The sequence below is a fragment of the Peromyscus maniculatus genome, chromosome 9 (genome assembly GCF_049852395.1).
Source record: "Peromyscus maniculatus bairdii isolate BWxNUB_F1_BW_parent chromosome 9, HU_Pman_BW_mat_3.1, whole genome shotgun sequence".
Lineage (NCBI taxonomy): Eukaryota > Metazoa > Chordata > Mammalia > Rodentia > Cricetidae > Peromyscus > Peromyscus maniculatus.
Window position 1 is genome coordinate 94,120,344 of NC_134860.1, and position 22,106 is coordinate 94,142,449.

General features: G+C 37.6%; 1 protein-coding gene across 1 annotated transcript in view; it reads right to left on the reverse strand.

Moving 5' to 3' along the window:
• Klhl1 (kelch like family member 1) overlaps positions 1-20,474 on the reverse strand; it is a 360,467-nt gene extending 339,993 nt beyond the window's left edge. The window contains exon 1 of the mRNA XM_006978014.4: positions 19,166-20,474. Coding sequence (XP_006978076.1) covers positions 19,166-19,665 — 500 coding nt within the window. The 5' untranslated portion in view covers positions 19,666-20,474. The remainder of the gene's footprint in view (positions 1-19,165) is intronic.
• Between the last annotated feature and the right edge of the window lie 1,632 nt (positions 20,475-22,106).

Below are 22,106 nucleotides of genomic sequence, written 5' to 3' on the forward strand. Positions count from 1 at the left end.
ATTTGTTCAAAACCTTAGAAGGTGACAAGGACTTAAATAGTCCAAGAGAATTATCACCTGAAGCTGAGAAAGAATTAGCCTTGGTAGAAAAGAAAGTGCATGAAGGACACGTGAATCGTATTGATCCAAAGCTGGATTGCATTTTGGTTATTTTACCTTCTAGGCGTTCTCCTACTGGAATATTAATGCAGAGGGAAGATATTATATTGGAATGGATATTTTTACCAAATAAACCAAATAAAAAATTAAAAACTTATGTGGAAAAAATCTCTGACTTGATTTACAAAGGAAAACTGAGACTTCGTCAATTAGCAGGCATAGACCCAGCAGAAATTGTCGTACCATTAACTAAGGAGGACATTGAAAAATTATGGACAGAAAGTGAACCTTGGCAAAGAGCTTGCAGTAATTTTTTGGGAGAAATTAACAGCAAATATCCCAAAAGCAATAGAATTGATCTTATAAAGAGAGCTGATTGGATCTTGCCTCGAATTGTACGGCAAAAACCCATATCTGGAGTTCGTACATTTTATACAGATGCCAACAAAGAAGGAAAGGCAGGTTACAAATCAGAAAATTTAAATAAAGTGGTTCAAAGTCCGTATAATTCAGTTCAAAAATCAGAATTGTATGCTATTCTGTTGGTATTAATGGATTTTTCAGAACCTCTCAACATAGTAACTGACTCTCAGTATGCTGAAAGAGTGGTGTTACATATTGAGACTGCAGAATTTATCCCTGATGCTTCAGAATTAACTTCACTATTTATTCAATTACAAGATACAATCAGGAAAAGGAATCATCCTTTATATATAACTCACATTCGATCCCATACTGGTCTGCCCGGCCCTCTAGCACAAGGCAATGATGAAATTGATAAATTATTGATAGGAAATGTGCTGGAGGCCTCAGAATTTCATAAAAAACATCACGTTAATAGTAAAGGTTTAAAAAAGGATTTTTCCATAACCTGGCAACAAGCCAAAGAAATAGTAAAGAAATGTCCTACTTGTTCCTTCTACAATCAGACGCCATTACCAGCAGGATGTAACCCAAAGGGTACTCAGAGAAATGAAATCTGGCAGATGGACGTGTTTCACTTTGCAGAATTTGGAAAATTGAAATATGTACACCACACTATCGATACTTATTCAGGATTTCAATGGGCAACTGCTTTGAGTTCTGAAAAAGCTGATTCTGTAATCACTCATTTGCTAGAAGTTATGGCCATCATGGGTATACCTGCACAAATCAAAACTGACAATGCTCCATCATATGTCTCTGTTAAAATGAAACAGTTTTTTGCTTATTACAATATAAAGCATATTACAGGCATACCACATAATCCTACAGGTCAAGCAGTTATAGAAAGATCAAACAGAACTCTAAAGGATATGCTAAATAAACAGAAATGGGTAACAAAAACCCCCAGAAATAGACTGCATAATGCTCTTCTAACTTTGAATTTTCTGAATGCCAATGAGAAAGGAACAACAGCTGCAGAGAGACATTGGATAATAGAAAAAACTACAGAATTAAATCAGCCTATATACTTTAAGGATGTGCTGACCTCAGAATGGAAACCAGGGTATGTATTACATTGGGGACGTGGTTTTGCTTTTGTTTCTACAGGAGAAGATAAGCTGTGGGTACCATCAAAATTGATAAAGGTTCGATTTGAACAAGAGAGACCTCTTAATTAGAGGAGGTGATAGTTCATCAACCAGCATGAACATCCAATTTAAACTAACTTGTATCAATAAAACATGCCTTTTCATTTAATCAGATAATAACTTGCCAAAAAGGAACATCCCCAAAATTAGTCTTGGGGAAAGGTTTTTGTTTTTGTCTTTTAGGAGAATGAAGGTTAAGGAATCTGAAGAACACTGGACAAATGAGACAACTGAAGAAAAGTGACAAATCATCTATCCCAAGAAACAGAGTGAAACTGTGTATGGGTATATATTATCTAAAAAATTTTTTATGTCTTCCTAAATGTTTGTTTCTGCTTTTCTCTAAAGATTTAACACTATTGGTCTTCTAACAGTCCCAGTTCAATTAAAATTTAAAGCTGACTTTGGAGTTGGAGAATGGCTCTCTCCTTCTTTAAAATCAAGCATGTTGTTAAAAGGAAAATGCAAACTCCCTGTATCATGCCAGAATAAGAGCCATCTTCTGCTATGGTACAGGACAAAAGCCAAATTAATTAAGGGACTATTCTATTACTAATCTCAACTCTTTGATTCTATTCTGATTCTTTAAACTTTTCTCAAAGTATAAATTTTATATCAAAATTTACAAGATTAATATATATATATACATTTTAAACTTTGTTAAGATATGAATGGTCACATAGAGTACTAACTAATTCTAGAAAAAAGGCTAGCTGCATATATATGTTTTTGTGTTCGAGTCTCTTATCAGTTTTCTGCAGGAAATCACGGCCAGGCCTAACATCAACTGAAGTCTCCAGAAAGAAGATGGGGCCCCACAACAACAACAATTCCACGTGGACAATAATAATATCATTAAGCTGACAAACATCATCCATAGATCAGCTTTGAACTACAAGGTGCTCAGAGCAAATTTGAGATGACTAGCTGAGATGATCCAGTCTCAAAGACTACTTGAATAAGGACTTGAGATAAACCCTCAACCTTGGCATTATACACAGACTGGATAATGAAGGATATAGTTACCTCTCCTAGAATTTGACAATTAACCTAAAATTTTTCTTTCAGGATAAAGAAAACTTCGCCCATACCCAGCAGGAAGCAATTTTAAGAATACGACGCCCACATTCCCAAAGAGGTGGTGTGGGGCGGGTGGTTTTTTGGTCTTTTTAATGGGTTTTGGGTCTGGGATAATTTTCAGTATTTAGGGGGGTTGGTTACAAGTTATTGTCAAGGGTTAGGAAAAAGGCTAAGCAAAGGAGATTAGATTTAAGGTTCTTGTTTAAAAAAAAAAGAGAAAGAAAGAAAGAAAGAAAGAAAGAAAGAAAGAAAGAAAGAAAGAAAGAAAGAAAGAAAGAAAGAAAAAAGAAAGAAAAGAGAAAGACAATTACTAGTTTTAAATACTTTACATTGGATTGAATTGTTTTATATTGTACACAAATTTGAAACTGATATTGTTAGAAAATGCTATATGTATATTTCTAATTGTATTTATTCCATCCATTTAACAATGTAATGCAAATTTCTGATCCTTGAATGTTATTATTATCAACTATTAGGATATAAAGAAATGAAAGCTAGTAGTTAGACATTATCATAGAACTTGTAGTCATATTGGATATGTTTTAAAAATTGAGCAGAGATGTTTTAGACAGGTCATCTTCAAACCCTTCAGAGATCTACAGAATATGGCATTTAAAATGTTTTAATAACTTAGAAAATTTTTCTTTTTTGAGACATGTTGGCTCCTGGCAGTACCAATCTACTTTAGAGAAAATATGGGCATTGAAGAAACTGCATATGGAGTCAACTTTCATTCTGGCAAAAGTTAGCCACTGGACAACAAAGTATCCTCGAATCAACAGGACAAAATGGATAGACAGATCACGAAACAAGGGACTACTGATTCTTGCCAAAACAAGTGTGGTTATGGCTTTATCAAAAGGCATCTTCTGAGGCCAGGACAATATGGCCCCATCCCTGAAGTGGCCTTCGCATCCGGAAAAGGTACGGTGCCCTTTTCTTCGAAGGCAGCTTAACAGGCAGAGGGCCGATGGATTCTGTTGTACAATGGAACAGCAGCTGAAAGCTCATGCCTCTCAAAAGTAGACTGGCATTTAATAGAGGGATGTGGAGAAGAAGGGGATGCTGAGATGAAGCCATATATACATAGCCAAGAAGAATGGACAGCTGAATTAAAAAACTGTCAACAATTTCCAGAATTTAAAATCCTGAATCATGACAGGACACTAGTGGAATTCAGGTGTTTCTGGTACGTGGACTGCTCTCACCCAATGTGAGGTTGAACTGTTGACCTTGTGTACATCCTACTTCACAAATGAGTCTGTCAGATACACTAAGCCTATAGGCTGAAGATGATGCCCCAACACTGCGGAGAAACCTCAGGTGACTGCCCAGGCACCTGGCTGTTTCTGTCAACTCACAAAATTTTTTGGAAGTTGCTTGCATGCACTTCCTGTTTTTATTTTTGTTAGCTAATATTATTCCCTTCTTGGGTCTCTGAGGGAGTTGAAGATTAGTTAGTTATGGTTGAAGATTAGTTAGTTATAGTTGAACATTAATTAGGATAGAAAGTACATTAGATACATCTTGGAATTACCAAAATAGGATAGATAATGGAATTATTTTCTCTGATTTGTCAAATACCTGTTTAGGTATTTATTACTTATATATATTGTATATAGTTACTGTACTTTTGTATATAGTTTTTCTTTTGTTAGTTATAACCTTTTGCTTTTTTTTCTTTTCATTAAAATAGAAAAGGGGAAATGTGGTGGTAATCTAATTGTACTGAAATATTATTTTGATTGTATGTTAATAAATAAAGTTGTCCGGGGGTCAGAGCTATTAGAGCCATAGCAAGAGCCGGGCGGTGGTGGCACACGCCTTTAATCCCATAGATATCTGTGTGTTCAGGGTCAGAGCTATTAGAGCCATAGCAAGAGTGTGGCGGTGGTGGCACACGCCTTTAATCCCATAAGATCTCTGTGTGTTCAGGGATATAGTCAGCATTGGAGACATATGCCTTTAAGACCTAGGGGGCTGTACATTCAGACAGTGACAAGGCAGTCATGTGTTTGGGTTTACAACCAATGAGAAGGCAGAACAACATACTTTAAAAAAAACGAACGGACAGGAGGTACGTCTCTTTTCGCGAAGCTGGGACAGCAGGAGGAAGGGTGAGATTTTAGCTCTGAGCTCTGACTTCTCGGCTCTCTCTTTTACATTGTTTCTGTGTTTCTTATTTAATAAGACGGTTGGTTACATCTACAATGTACAAATCTCAAATCCAAGTGGATCAAAGACCTCAACATAAATTCAGTTACACTGAACTTGATAGAAGAGAAAGTGGGAAGTAGCCTTGAACATATTGTCACAGAAGACCACTTCCTAAATATAATGCCAGTAGCACAGACACTGAGAACAACAATTAATAAATAGGACTTCCTGAAACTGAAAAGCTTTTGTAAGGTAAAATACATGGCAAATAAGACAATACAGCAGACTATAGAATGGGAAAAGATCTTTACCAACCGTATATATGACAGAGGGCTGATCTCCAAAATATATAAAGAACTCAAGAAGCTAGACGTCAAAATACCAAATAATCCAATTAAAAATGGGTACAGATCTAAACAGAGAATTCCTAACAGAAGAATCTCAAATAACAGACAGACATTTAAGGAACTGCTCAACATCCAGGGAAATGCAAATCAAAACAACTCTGAGATACCATCTAACATCTGTCAGAAGAGCTAAGATCAAAAACACTGATGACAGCTTATGTTAGAGAGGATGTGGAGTAAGGGGACCAGTCCTCCACTGCTGGTGGGAGTGCAAACTTGTACAGCCACTTTGGAAATCAGTATGTCTACTTCTCAGAAAACTGGGAATCAGTCTACCTCAAGACCTAGCAATACTATTCTTGGGCATATACCCAAAGGATGCACAATCAAACCACAAGGACATTTGCTCAGTTATGTTCATAGCAGCATTATTCATAATAGCCAGGCCCTGGAAACAAACTAGATAAACCTCAAGTGGGGAATGGATAAAGAAAATGTGGTACATTTACACAATGGATTATTAGTCAGCAGGTAAAAAAAAATGACATCATGAAATTTGGAACCAAATAGATGGAACTAGAAAAAAGAAATCCTAAGTGAGGTAACCCAAACCCAGAAAAACAGACACAATATGTATTCACTCATAAGTGGATTGATGTCATTCTGTATGCTGTGAATGTGTTGCTCTGAATAGTTGATAAATAAAACATCAATTGGCCAGTAGCCAGGCAGAAATTATAGGTGGGATAAGCAGACAAGGAGAAGAGGGTGGCTGAGTCTGGAGTCACCAGCCAGACACAGAGGAAGCAAGATGTAAAGGCAGAACTGGGAAAAGGTACCAAGCCACATGGCTAAACATAGGTAATAATTATGGATTAATTTAAGTGTAAGAGCTAATCAGTAATAAGCCTGAGCTAATGGCTGAGCTGTTATAAATAATATTAAACCTCTGTGTGTTTACATGAGGGATATAAGTGGGAGAGATTCGTCCTGACCACAGGGCTTCAGCAAGACACAGGAAAACTTCCAGCTATAGTGGATATTAGATATAATAACCAAGTTACAATCCATAACCTCAGAGAAGGTAGGTAACAAGAAGGACCCTAAGAGGGACATGCATATGGGTTCCCCAAGAAGGGGAAATAGACAAAATCTCCTCAGTAAACTGGGAGCACTCTGTGGGGCATGGGGAAGGGGAGGGGGATGGTCCAGTTGGGGGCAGGACAGAGAGTAAGGAAAGAGATATCTTTATAGACTGAGCCATTATGGGGTTAGGGGAAGATCTGGTGCTAGGAAAATTCCCAGGAATCTACAAGAATGATTCCAGCTAAGAATCCAAGCAATAGCGGAGAGGGTGCCTGAATTGTCCTTCTTCTGTAATCAGATAGGTAACTGCTCTAATTGTCATTTATCCATTAATTAAAGGAAGTAGATTCATTAATACACAGTTAAGTACTGAGCCAAGCTCCAGAAGTCTAGGCCAGTCAAAGAGAAGGAAGAGAGATTATATGGGCAAGGGCATCAAGATCATGATGGGAAAACCCACAGACATCAGCTGACTGGAGCTGGTAAGAGCTAATGGACTCTAGACTGACAGCTGGCAAACCTGCATAGGACCAAATTAGGCCTGCTGAAGGTGATTACGGTTGTATGGCTTGGGCAGATTGTGGGGTTCCTGTCAGGGGGACCAGGATTTATCCCTAGTGCATAAACTGGCTTTGTAGAGCCCATTCCCTGTGGAGGGATGCTCAGCCTCCATGCAGGGGGAAGAAACTTGGTCCTTCCTCAACTTGTCACGCCAGACTTTGTAGACTCCCCTCTTTCAGGAGTGTATGGGGGGTAGGGAGTAGGGAAGATAGGGGAGGAGGGAGAGGGAGATTGGTATGTAAAATTAAAAAAAGGCAATTTTCAATTAAAAAAAAAGGGAAAAAAGGAATTTCTGTTTTGTTTGTTTTCCTCAGCAAATTATACTTCTGTAATGGACTACAGTGTCTAAATGATGTGTTTTGTGGGAATTCTATTAAAATTTATTCTTGAGAATGACACAATCATAGCACACAATCAGATGTATTTTTGTTGCTTTTCTCTTAAATAAATGAATATATTTGTAGATCTATATGCACCAAAAAATTAGTTAGTTGGAACAATCTCATTTAGTGTTTCTCCTATATATAAATGAAGCAATCATCAAAACTGTCCTTAATTCTACTGAATCTCTCCTGTTTGTACATTTTTTTTTATCTTGAACAATTTAAAAAACAGTATATTAAATGAAAATAATGCATTATTAATAGGTCCATAATTTCCAGATTGTTTGTTCCTACAACTAAAAAGATAAAACTATTTTAGCTCATATAAAAACTTCAATAGTGTAATGTTTTATCTGTCACCCCAAGACTTTAGATAGAATACACATTTTCTTGTTTGGAATATGCATTTTCCTTAAACAATATACTTCAGTGCTCTGAAAATTCTAATAGATTCCTTGGTTGAAAAAGTGAAGTTTTTACATGTAAACTGGGGTTAGAATGGTATATCCACATATAAACAAATTATATCTTGAAACAAGACAAAGTAAACAAATACAAACATATGATCAATGTTATATAAAATATTAACTTATTCCTGATTTTGATGAGATGAAGATTACTTTTTGTTTTCTAAACAGCTTAATTTTGTGCTGTAGAGATGTTAATGATGTAGTTTTTAAACTGGTAAATACAAGTTAGGAGGTGAAAATTTGATAATTTTGGAATTTGGGCAAATAAATAAAAGTTGTAATTTCTTTATCTTCTTGTTTTATATTCTCAAAGTTTTAACAAAAAATTGATTTTGAATACCGATAAAACCATGTTCAGTGTCATATGCTTATTTTATATTTATCCATTTTTGCCTGAAGCAAATGTACCCTAGAAATAGTGTTCCAGAATCTAGGAATTTCTGGGGAGTACAAATTTCATGTTGATAACCTCATTGTAATATATGTAAAAGCAGTTTTCCCCCAAATAAACTATTATTTTTTTGCAGTTTTAATGATAGTAAACTATCTACTGCTATCAAAAAATAATTTGAACAGCACTGTTCATATATATATTTCATATTCAAGGTGATGAACAAGATGGATTTTAAACCTCAGTATTCTATAATATCACATTCTGAAAATGAATGATAGACCTTTCTATTGAATGTTGATTCTTCTCATGACTATAGTTAAGTTGATTCTTTTTCTTGTGAATATGCATTGTCAAACCCAAGTAACCTCTATGACAGTTAAATGTCATTTCTTCTCTATTAGTGACTCTCAACAATAATGAGTTCTGATTTTCAGAACTTGCAGTAGAAGATATAGACTAAGATATCGTCTGAGGCCAGAACTAACCTGACATAAGAGACAGGCTCAAACATTCCACAAAGTTCAGCAGAAACTGTGGACATGAGGAAGAGGTCAGAGCTGACATGGAGTAAGGCACACAGTCTCAGAGATTTCCACAACTCAAGAGAGATGCTGGGACAAGGGGGAGGAGACTAGACCTTAACATGTATAAGTCTGGCTGGCACATGGATTGCTGGAGACAAGAGAGAGTATGGAAGCAAAAATAAATATAGAAGTAACCCAGGATAGGGTATGCCACACAGACAACTACATTAGACAACCTAAGAGACAAGAACCAGCCAGGGCTGTGTTTACCTTTAGATAGAGACTGTTATTGAAGACTGTAGCTGACTCTGAGAGAAAAATAGGGGATAAGCTCCTCATTTCTAAATACAAGTCCATAGAGCAAAAGAACACCTCAACCTTACTACAATTTCTTTCTTTTGTGAACATTGTAAATACCTCAAATAAAGTAAAAAAAAAAAGTGATGTGATTTTTTAAAAGAAAGAAAAACTCTAAAATCCATATGTATAAGTCTCAGAACAGAACAGAATAAAACAAAAACAAAACTGAAGTCCAAGACACAAATCTCCTCTATAAATTACTAATCCCAGAGTCATGCCTCACAATGAGAATTAGCTAAGAAAATAATACAAAGAATAAAAACAATAATAACTATATTTAACCAGGTTAAAGAATACATGAATATGCTAATAAAGAACAATAATAATAACAAAAGACCTGAATAGCATTAGGAAGACAATTCAAGATGTGAAAATAATATTTGCTTAAGAGACTAAGTTTCTGAACAAAAACAAACCTAAAATTATGTTGGAAATGAAACCTCAAATAAATCAAATAAAAACCTAGTTGGAAAGCCTCACCAATAAAATAGAGCATATAGAAAATAGAACATCATGGGTAAAAACCCCATGCTACACTTATGTTAAAAAGGACTCTATGTAACATTTTGGAGGCCCCAGCAAGATGCCCAGAAACTGAGCCCAGGCCCCGAAGGTCTTCTGGACCCTTAGACACAGGGAAGAATTCACCAGCTAGAGAAAACAGTTGGGAGATGAGCACCTTGAAATATTCCAATGCCCCAGGAAAATCCTCTCCAATTAAGCAATGCCAAGTGCTCCAGAGGTACCCTGATGGCACCACCCAAAGGGAGGGGGAATAAAGATAAATTGAAAGTCATCTTGTCTGAGTACCTCCAGAGGTAAATTTTGTCTGTAAGAGGTACCATCTGTTTAAGACACAAAGAGGAGATCAGACGCTACAGTAAATCCTGTGCCCTGATTCCATGTAAGGTATCACCAGACTCCCCTGGTCTATTCAGGTATATGAATATGTGATGGCCACCCCTGTTTGTCGTTACTAGTATGACTTTGCCTCCCTCTGTGTCTCTTTGAGTGTTTCTGTCAGTTCTGGTGGTTGCAGAAGCAGAAATAAAATGGACAAGGGATTGAACCATCAGGAGATCACAACCATAGCTGCCTGCAAAGTACACAGGCCAAGTCAGGCTGACCATACCTGATTCTGTGACTTCTTCTGGTAGTGCCTGTGGCTTCATGCTGCTGTTGGTTGTTGCTGTTGCTATGGGAAGATGAGCAACAACCCCTAGCTATGGCAGTAGCCACTAGTTTCCTTACAATACTCAATGGCTTCTCTGGTATGAGAACCCACACATCCTGACTTGAAACTTGTCCCCTTTTGTTGGGAATCCAAATCATATTGGCCCCACCAGAATACCCAGAGAAACTGCAAATCCTCTATCTGTTCCCTCTGTTTGACACAGGAGACTGACCTGACTCTGCCCCCTCCTTTTGTTTGCAATGTTCACTTCCAACTTGTTAAGTCACTTCCACTCATTTTCCTAAGGCCCTGAGTAGAAGTAGAAATAATTTCCTGAGCAACAAGTCTGCTTTTTCTTATCTGGGCTGCTCAAAGGGTCCAGGGAAAGTGGGGAGGGTAATTCCTACAGCTACACTGGAAAAAAGTAAAAGTTCCACTTCTTCCCTATTCAAGGTTAATGTCCTCTTCTACCAGGGACTTAGATAATTGGAAGACTAAAAAATCATTCCTTTTGCAGAGAAGCTTCAGGCTCTTGTCAAGTGTTGGACATTTGTTTGTTTGTTTGTTTTTGTTTTTTTTAACACATCAGTCTGTAAAATGAATTGCTAAATGGTCTTATTAAAAACCCAGAGCTAGGTATTAGGGTGAGAAACTGAGAGATAAGAGGAATCGGACAAGCCGCAGCCAACCTCACCTCAGCAACACCTCAGCTTCCAAAGGCACCTGCTTCCTGTATACCCATGTTTATATGCCTTTCTGTCCCTGCCATCTCACTTCCTCTCTTTGCACAGCTATATCACTTCCTCTTCCTGCCCAGCTCTGTCATTTCCTGTCTGTCTGTACAGACCTCCAGACCTTTTTTGGTTAACTAGTGTTGGAATTTAAGGCATGCACCACCATACCTGGCTCTGTTCCCAGTGTGGCCTTGAACTCACAGAGATCTGGATGGATCTCTGCCTTCTGAATGCTAGGATAAGAGGTATGTGCTACCATTGCCTGACATCGATGTTCAATATCATGGCTGGATTTTTCCTCTGATTCTCAGATAAGCTTTATTAGGGTGCACAATATATTTGAGGACACAACACATCACCACATCATCCAACTTGGGATCATTGCCTGTAGCTCCTAGACACCCTGTTTATGTCCAAGAGTGAGATTGAATTCTACTGACAATTAGAAACTTTACTTTGGAGCCAGGCAGTTGGAAACTGACTTATGCAGAGACCCAGATAGAATGGACCTTCAAAACTATGTGACCTACTTAGGATCTTAATATTGATGAAGATAAGAGAGCATTGGATACTTTTTTTTTCCTTCTCAAAGATTATTTTGAGGATTAAAAGTGGCACCCAGGAAATTTACCAGCAAACTTAAGGTAGACCTGCTTACTCAAGGACCTAATGAATCACCCACTGGCTTTCTGGAAAGGCTTTGGAACATATCAGGTATTCACCTCCATAGTCCCAAAAACCTCTCAAAGTAGAGAAGCCATAACACTGCTTTCACATTGTAGTCAGCCCCAGGTAGAACTAGAAATCTTGAGAAATTAGGGGTATTTGGTAGAATTAAAAGGACTCAACTTTTGGAAATTGTTCAGGAAGTTCACAATAGCTGAGATTCAGAGATTCAGCTGATGAAAGACAGGGAAAATCTATCAAGCCATGACTGACTGCCTTGGGAAAACAGACACGAGAGGAAATAGTGGAAATAGACCACAAGAAGTGAATTAGGGACCCACCAGCATCGTTTTGTGAGGCCTGAATGCAGATCTGTTAATATTTTCACAAAACATCTGCAAAGCAACCTGCTCTAGTGTGTAGATGGCCTCCTCATAGCTCCAATAACTGAAAAGACTGTGGACAAGCAACATAAGGCATCTTAGAGGCCCTGTAAGCCCTGGGGTCATTATCTCAGCAGTGTATCCCATAGATCATATACCTTGGCTACAACCTAGAAGAAGGAAAACAAACATTTTCCCACAATGATATTTCAGTCATCCTATAAATTCCACTCCTACTACATCAAAAAAATAGCAAGTATAAGATTTCCTGGGGGTAGATGGATTCTGATGTGCTGTGGGATGTTCTGTATGTCAAACATGTTGCACTGATTGGTTAATAAATAAAACACTGATTGGCCAATAGCCGGGCAGGAAGTATATGCGGGACTAACAGAGAGGAAAATTGAGAGAACAGGAAGGCAGAGAGAGAGACACTGCCAGCTGCCGCCATGAGAAGATGTTAAGATACCAGTAAGCCATGTGCCACTTGGTAACTTATAGACTAATAGATATGGGTTAATTTAAGATATAAGAAGTAAATAACAAGAAGCCTGCTGTGGCCATACAGTTTATAAATATATAAACATCGGTTTGTTTATTTTATGAGCAGGCTGTCCGACTGCCAGGGCTTGGCGGGACCCAGAGAAAAAACTCCAACTACAAATGACGCCCAATGTGGGGCAAGAGTTTCCACCTAAAACCTAACAAAAAAGATTCTAAAACGGAACTAAAAACAGCTTCCTAGTTGTCTCTCTCAAGTTAGCAGTAGCCTGAGTGTTTTGAGCTACTATGGGAGGTTTCTGGCATGTGCATTTGACCAACAGTATGGAGGAAATGAGACGTCTACAAGCAGCACATTATGCTGCTGCCTGGTGGATTTAGCCTTTACTAGTAAAAAAAAGGGGGTGGTGGTGGTGGGCTACATGCTGCTTTGATAGAACTGCTTCTGATAGTTGATGGTACACATGACTCCAGACCCAGAGCTGGCTGTAGACTGTACCACTGCCATGTTGGGAAGCTGATGGGGATGGAGCCATCAGCTACAGTGCTGTTTCAGTATTAGAAATGCTGCAGTTTAAAGCAATAGGTTCACAATAAGACAGATTCAGATAAAATGGTTTACAATGTGTGTAAAATATACATAGGCTGAAAGAGACACCCCAAAAAGTGATCTATCTATATATATATATATATATACATATATATATATGTATATATATATAGTTATATATAGTTATACAAAGATAGATAGTTTTAAAAATAAAGTCTTTAAAGAGACAGTAAAGATAGTATAAAAATAAGCCATGTAAAGATGGATATTGCTAAAAAAAAAAAAAAAGAGGTTGAGAGATTCTTTTATCCCATATCAGAAGAGCCCTCTGGTGTGGGACAGAGAGAAACCAATATTTTTTTTTAAATCAGGTTGATTATAAATGTGATTTCTTTCTAAAGAAGAAAAGGGTATATGATGTAGATATGATAGGATGAAAGGGTAGATTATTGGCTCTACATTTAAAGAGCAACTTGTTTAAAATGTTTTATATTGCTATGGATTTTAGTTTATTGATACAAGTTTAAACTTAATTTTGTTATACTGTATATATATATATTTTATTCTCGTTTGAAGTATTATGTGTATGTAACTCATTTAAATTATAATGGATAATTAAGAAATACAGATTAATAATCAGTCTTCTATGATTGTCAACTTATAGTCATATTGTTTTCTAGGTATATAATTCAATTAGGTAGGTAATCCTCAAACACTTCAAAGACCTACAGAATATGGCATTTAAAATGTTTTAAAAATTTAGACTTTCTGGACAATGAGACATGTCTGCTCCTGGCAGCACCAATTACTTCAGAGAGGAGAATGGGCATCAAAAACACTCCATATGGAGTTTATCTTCACGTTGGCAAAAATAGCCATTTGGGCAAGAAACTGTTCTTGCCTGGACTGCTTGATGAACTGGATATGCAGGACCCATGGGAAGGTGACCACTGAACTTTGCTTGGCTAATTGGTCCTTCAGGTTCCTGCTTCGCAGAGGAAACTGTCAGACATTCCAGAGGACATTCTACAGAGAGAAATGACTGAGAGACTCTAGGCCTGTGGGCTGAAGACAGATGCCCCAACTTTACAAAGGAATATTATTAATATAATATAATTAATATTAGGTGACTGTCCAGGCTGCCAGTTGTCTCTGTCTACCCTGCAAGACTCCCAAAAGTTGCTTGCATCCTTCTCCTGTTTCTCAGGTAATAGTATATCCTTCTGGGGTCTTTGATGTAGTTGAAGACTAGATAGTTATAATTTTCCTTAGTTATGTAAAAGACAAGTTAGATATGAAACCTTAGACTCACAAATGTAGGATAGATAGACTATTTTCTTTAATTTTGCCAAATACAAATAGACTAGATATTAAAACTGTAACTCTTGCTTGATAAATATTTTGTTATAAGTAATTATACTGTACGAAAGTTAAAACCTTCCTTTTTGAAAAAAAGGGGGGGGGAAGTACTGTGGATGATTGCTGATTGGCCAGTAACCAGGCTGGAAGTATAGGTGGGACGAAGAGGAGAATTCTGGGAAGTAGAAGGCTGAGGCAGGGAGACGCTGCCAGCTGCCACCATGAGAAGCAGTTGTTAAGATACCAGTAAGCCATGAGGCACACAACACCTTATATATTAATAGAAATGGGTTAATTTAAGATAAAAGAACTAGATAACAAGAAGCCTGCCACGGCCGTATAGTTTGTAAGCAATATAAGTCTCTGTGTGTTTACTAGGTTGGGTCTGAGCGGCTACAGGTCTGGTAGGTGAGAAAGATTTGTCCTGACTGTGAGCCAGGCAGGACTGGAGAAAACTCCAGCTACAGATATTTCTAAGAATCAGAATTCCTAGAAGAAGCTATATCCGCAAAGGCTGAAGAGAGATTAAAACTGCAATGCTGTGAACAGCTTTAACTGCTGCAGGTCCAGAGCCTTATTATGCTTTATCCTGGGCTATCTAGAGCTCTCTAAATATAGCCATTCTTTTCTCACTCCATCCAATCAAACATCCTCTGACTAATAGATAAAGGACTTTGGAATTTATTAACTTCACTAACCCCTGGTTTCCACCAAACTAAAGGCTAAGAGTCATCAGATAACATCCGATGTCTATAACTGAGATTTCTTCACTTTGCTGTTCCTATCTACTTAATGTTTCCACCAATGAATTTTAAAGGGACTTTGACTCATTACTTTCTTCTTCAGTTACTATAGAAATTGCATAAAACTGCTTTCATATTGGAACATAGAATTTGGTGTAATATAAATTTTTGTTCCAAAAACACAGTTACTCATATTTGGCTCCAGAAAAAAAAAAAAAAAAAAAAAAAACATCTCTTTTCCTCTTTGAAGTAAGAATTGTGTTGTTTTCCTTTTTTATGAATACTCAATCAGTGAGCATTTTGATATAGATCATGATCAATAACTCTTTGAATTTGTAGTTATGATTCAGTAGACTTTTTAGAGGTGAAAATAATAGAGCAAGGAACATTGACCAAATGATCATACTTTAATTTTACCATATTCATTGATTTCAATGTTATGAATGAGTGGATTATATGATGAAAACCAAAATTTTAGAGTGCGATAACAGAGGAGACCATTGGGTTGGAAGAAGGAATTAACTTAGAAGAGGAACAAACATTGGAAATAAAAAATGTGGACAGAAACAGGAAAATCTCTAAGGAAAACAGTTGATGCTCGAGAAATAATGAAGATATAAGAATGCTGATGGTGATATGGTGATAAACATGATCCTTGTGTGTTTACTTGCACATGCTAACACATGGAGAGCTGTTCTCCTAAGATAGAACAAAACTGAATAGGATAGAAGGGAGCTTCATTAAATTCTGTATGTATTACATTTAAATTTTCTTTGCTCCATTTACCTAGAGGTCAGATGGAAAGGTGAATGAATGAGACAAGACAATGAAGGTTTAGGCTTAGAGATAGAAATGCAGAATCCTTGTCTATGGATGGTCACTGAAAACATGGAGTCAGAAAATTGTACTCTAAGTATCTTGAAGTCAAAAAGAGCAAGCCAGTAAAGCATGGAATAGAGTTTTCCTACTAGGATCAATATAAGCTATGATATATATAATACAAATATAAATCTGAGAATACATTAGTTTTTGTCTTTTTACATAATGTATGAAATTTTGGAAATATATCTGGTGCACACAGAATTATGTATTTTAAGTAAGTTTGGACATAGGTATATGTAAATTAGTGAATAAGAATATAGATCATCAACTTATTATGCAAACATTTTCTAAGGGATATGATCAACAAGTAGAGGACTGGACTGTTTACAGTGGTATAAGGTAATAGGTACTCAATGTAGTAGTATGGGGTGAGATGGCAGAATTCTTGTAGTAAGTTAGTTTATGTCTTTCTGCTCATAACATCTCTCTGTTTCAAGTCCATGAAAATTTGAGCCTTTCAGCATTTGAAAAGTTATGAGTAGCTTTCTTCTAAGTGTTAAAAACAAGTTTAATTAAGTGAGGATTCACACTATATAAAACATTGTTTCTATCTGCTGACAGACCTAATAAAAAGAAAAGAAAAAAAAAATAATGGGTAAAGAAACAATAGAGAAAAGGCTCATCTTTGCTTTATGGTTGAGATAAATTTTACACTATAGAGTTGATGGAAAATATGACAAATATTAGGTTCATATCAATGTTTTTATATCTTAGAGACACAAACAAGAAATATCATTATGTGGTTCTTAGTTTGTATAGTCATTCAACTTTATGAATACTATGCAGCTTTTCTAATATGTTAAATCTACATTACAGATTAGTTAGAATAAAGTTCTAAATTACAATAAAGTGTTTCTTGAGTATTTTACTTTGGAAGTCCTTTATCTCCTGGGCAATGAGCCCTACTCTTATCAGATATTAAAATATCATGTATTGAGAATGACTAATTGCTACATTTACTGTGTCATTTTCAGTCATGAACACTGAACCAATCTCCTGTAAAAGCATAAAAAGACAAACATGCTCTCAGAAGTGACTAAAATGAATGTCACATCTATCTGCATTTCATAAGAATTTGGTAAGAAATTTTAAAAGTAATTGGAGTTTATATTCAACAGATTCAACATGCAAAACTTCTTGATACTAACTCCAACAGTAAAGAGGATGTGGAATGGTACTTGCATTTTATATTTTCAGAATTCTTATCACTTACAACTTATTTTCAAAAGTAAACCTGGTAGATTATTCCTAGCTGGGTTCTTGGTTATTTGTTTTATATTTTATTATATATAGTTATAATCTATCACCTCAGTTGTTCTTTAGTATTTGCCAATTCCAACTTTAATGACTTTATAAAACACTAATTCCCACACTACTTCACTCACTAAAATATTGTTATACTGAAATGTCAGCTATTTCTTGTTTATTTGAAAATTACATTTGTGTATGTGTACATATGTACTTAGTACACTATTTTCTGAGCTGTGTGGGTATCAAATATTTTTCTAAAGGAAGAAGACATGAATTTGAATTTCTGCAAGTGTCTGGAGGACTTTTAGTAGAGAATATGAAATATGTGTGTGTGTGTGTGTGTGCATTCTAAATATTTGCACTTATGTGTGAAATTACTAAAGAACAAACAAAAGTAAAAAGAAAATTTTACTATAAAGTTATTCCTTTAAAATATAAGAGATGACTGGTAAATATTTATCAGAAATTCTCCATTCCTTAAAGTTTTGAGTTTATTCAAAAATCTAGGAAAATTTAGTAGGTTAAGCATTCTATGTACTGAAGAGATGAGCTCTCACAGTTTATGGTATTTATCACATCTGATTATTATGTATTTAGTTAACTATTTTACTTCATTGGACAAGAGAAAAACTTAGATTTAGGCCTCACATGTGGAAAACTTCTGACATACATGAACACTGTAATTTTTTTTAGTAAACAATGATCTTGCATTGTGTGAATCATATTAATATATCATCAGAATATGTTCAAGGCTCTTAAATTCAAGTTCAGAATTATATTATTGAAAACATTTTTAAAGATAATGATATCATATAATATTGTTTATCATTTTATTTTATATATTTCCCAAACAATATATTTCATGAAAAACTGATTTAATTAAATTAGAACTTAAAACTTTCTTCTGTTTCTAATTTGTTTTTAAGAGATTACTCAACATTTTTAGCTTATTCATTATCATTTTTGAGAATGTCTACTGTATTTCTTCTGTAATGTATTCTGATATCATATGAATCTAAATGCAAATCCTTGCATATTCTCATCATATGCTCAGACAAAAATGTTATATTTAGAATAATAATGACTCAGTACCCTAAAAATTGTAAAACTTAAGAGTTACTTGTGTTCCGAGGATATTCTCTATCTTCAGTATAACAGAACTCCATGCAAAGTGTCACGCTTGAAATAAAGTGGAAATAAGTGTTGCCTGCGTATTCTGAATGCGCAGTTCTAATACTGAGCCAAAAGAAATCACAACAAATGTCCTCTACGGAGTTGCATGCTAACACTTGCATGGAAAGAGGCAAAGGTGAGCAGAAAGCAGTACAAGAACAAGGATTATAGTTAGCATAGGGTCACACCAGTTTGGAGGAGAGGCGGAGTTACGTCAGTGTTGTTCTTTTTTTTTTTTTCCACTTTGTTATTCTTCAGACACAGAGTAACGCCACAGGCATTTGAGACAATCACGCTAAATCAGTCATGGGCTGAATACATGAATTGCATTTTGATGGTGTTCAAAGCTGACTTCACCCAGAACAGATAAGGGAAAGACATATTTTAATAACAGAGGGTGATGGAAGGACACTATAGTCTATGAAATATGAGAACTCTTGAACTTGAAGGTTCCCCCAAATGTATGCATGTTCATTGAATAGTTGCAACTCTGAAAAGTTATTAAAAGAGCATATGTATGAGCCAACAGAAATGAATGAGCGAAGTTTTAATGAGATGGCAACTTGGGTAATAAAAACCAGGCTAGCATCTAGCTCAAATTTTCACCCTGTAGCTTTCTACCCTTAGTGAAGTGGGAGCGAACAGGAGGTGGGTATGATGACAGGAAACCGGGAACTCTTCTGACACCTGCCCGGTGGGAACTTACTGTACCTGTGTCCACATCCTTCACCTGTTGCCTGGATGGAGCTGGCAGGCTCCGCTTGGAGCTCTTTCACGGCCAATCCTTTGTCCTGTGGTCCAGGAAAGTCCATGCCTGCCACCACCTCCTCCTCTAGGGACTCCACGTAGAAAAGAGTCCTGGCGGGCTGCTGGGTGCCCTGCCCGGGAGCCCCTTGCTGTAGCCTCGTGGCAACTGGTAGCAAGGTGCCATTCAGAGGATTGAAGGGAGAGGGTGAAGAGGACGAGGAGGACGAGGAGGAGGAGGAGGAAGAAGGTTTCTTCCAGAAAGCGCTCAGACTGCCCTTTTCCTGGCTTTTGAGCAGCCGACTCTGGCTAGGTCCCCAGTGCTCAAAGCTGCCTCCACTGTCCGGTTGCAGGCAGCTGCCCCCGGCTGGGCTACCACCCGAGGCCGGCGAGGGATGGCTGAAGAGTTTCCAGCGGAGTCGCAGGATGTGCTTCACATCGAAGTCTTTTCGCCCGGAGCCCGACATGCTTTATGCACGGAGAGCCAAGGGACTGCAGCCCACACACCAGTAGCCTGGCGGCGAGCTTTCTGGGGAGGCCAGTGGCGTTTGGAGAAGGAGCAGGAGGCAGGTTGCTCTCCGTGTGCACGGAGTGCCAAAGGTGGCCAAGGGGGCTGCGCGCCTTGCCGGAGAACACACCAGCACGGTGAGCGCGCTGCAGAGCCTCGCGGCTCAGTCCGGGTCGTTTTCCCAGAACCTGGGCTTTGGGAAACCTCCGGTCTAGCACAGAGGAAGTCCTGGGACACCAGGAGCTTATAATCCAGCAAGAGCTTGAAGGGACCCCCCGTGGTGACCACCCGGAGGGAAGAGAGGCTGAAAATGCTAAAGGGAGGGAGGGAAGTCTGCGCTCTTCCTAGCTCCAGAGGTGGTGGCAGCTGGATCCACCTCCCTGATGAGGAGAGCCTCTATTCAGATCGCCTGTCTTCGCTGCTCAGAGTTCGGGGCTTGATGAGTGCAGAGAGAAAAAGCTCCTCAAGTCGAGAAGTAGTGCATCTCCCCCACCCCATCCCCCCAAAAAGCCGGCTCTCTGCACCTGCTCCCCTGTCCCTGTCCTCTGGGAAAATACCCTGATAGCTTGCCAGGTGTCCAAAGGAAAGTCAAATGCTTTCTGAGATGAAAAGAAGGGGCGGTTTTATATAGTCAGTTTGTAAAAGAGAAAAATAAATATCCCAGGAAGAACATAGAGCAGCGGAAGAAAAGCCCGCCCGCCCGGGAATCTGTCAAGGTCCTCACTGTATGATTTTTCTCTCTGCCTCAGCGCCTCCTCCTCCTCCCCTGTAAGTGACGCAGATGTGCACTGGGGCCTATACTGAGAGATGGAGGGAGGGAGGGAAGGCTTCAATCTTCTTTATGCAAGTGAGTCTGCCGCTCTTATTGTCCCCGTGCGGGAAGTCCTGTCACCCTTTTTCAGCCTCCTTCCTCTCTACATTACTGTATGGCAATAAAAGTAAAGCAAACAGGCAAAAATGCTTTAGCATCAGTAAACACCAAACATGAATCATGGCAGTGGCAACTTAATAGGCCGCCGCGGTGTGCAGGTTGCAGGTTAATGGCTTGAATTATTTAATAAGCCACATCCTTTAACCTTTAGCCTCCTTTCCTCTGTAGTGAGACACAGAAAAAAAAAAAAAAAAAGTAGCCATGCTGTCATCAAAGTGTGATGATGCCATCTTCCTGGCACTTACGTTGTGATTCTGATACTAATTTACACAGACATCGCTTCACCCCCAGGGACCAGAGACTCACGGTTAAATTTGAAGATAGGCTGACTACCAGCGACAGGCTTGGTAAAATCAGTATCTGGTGGGAGCTTCAGAAGAAAAACAGCTTGTGGTGCACAACAAAAAAAAATGGAATGAAATGATGACGGAATATTTGAAAGAATAACTCTCTTACACAATCATGGTATTAAATGCGCAGGAGAGTGTGGACAATAAAGAGCACAACCAAAGGCTACTGTCCTGCAAATAGATGCCTGGAAAGGGAGGGGGTGATTTTGCTTCAGAATGGTGAAGACTGTGATTCCTTTCCATAAAAATACTTTAAAATGTCTTATCTTGCCCTTAATGAACCTTTAAAATAGGTCCCAGTATCTTTAATCAAGGCTAGGGAATCAGGAAAGCTGTCTGTTCCCTACTCATTCAACCAGGAATAAAGTGGTGTCCCTTCTTATAATTCATGGGGTCAGCAACTTCCAACAAAGCATAGGCATCAAACACCACAGTGCAGGTGGATGACTCTTCTGTTACCCCATTGTTGAAAAGCAAACTTACGTAGATATTACATTAAAATCAGAAATCTTTCTTAGATAGGATTGAACATCTTAATGAAATAAGAAATTAAGATCACAGAGGCCACAGTTTCAAAGGAGGAAAATTTCCATTGTGTGTTTAAACATTGATTTAAGCAGGGACAACTGTACTGAAATCCCTTGGGCTTAAATTTTTCACTCGCTATTTGGTGATTAAACAAACAAACAAACAAACAAACAAACAAATGCAAAGCCCTTTGAAAGCAAACAGGGGTCACAGATCATTTATATCCAAGAATGAAATCAAGAATTTGCCTTAGTGCAAAAATAATGGGCATCCAAGCATATGAAACTACATGTTACAAACAGCAGAGAAACCTACCTTACACAAGAGATAATGTAGAAATTTGAATTTCCTCCAATCAATTGATTTCTGTATAAAGTGCTACCCTAAAGATTTTCTAATTTGATTTTTTTTTAAAATCAGATTATGTATACAAGTCTACCTTTGCTTCATTAGATAGTACTTAATGACATAGTAAACTGGGACATAAAATTAATTTACTGTTAATGAGAAATTTAATTTTTATATTCTCACTTTTCTTTGAAATTCTGATTCTACTGTCCATAGTTTAGAAATTATCCATTTATAAATCAG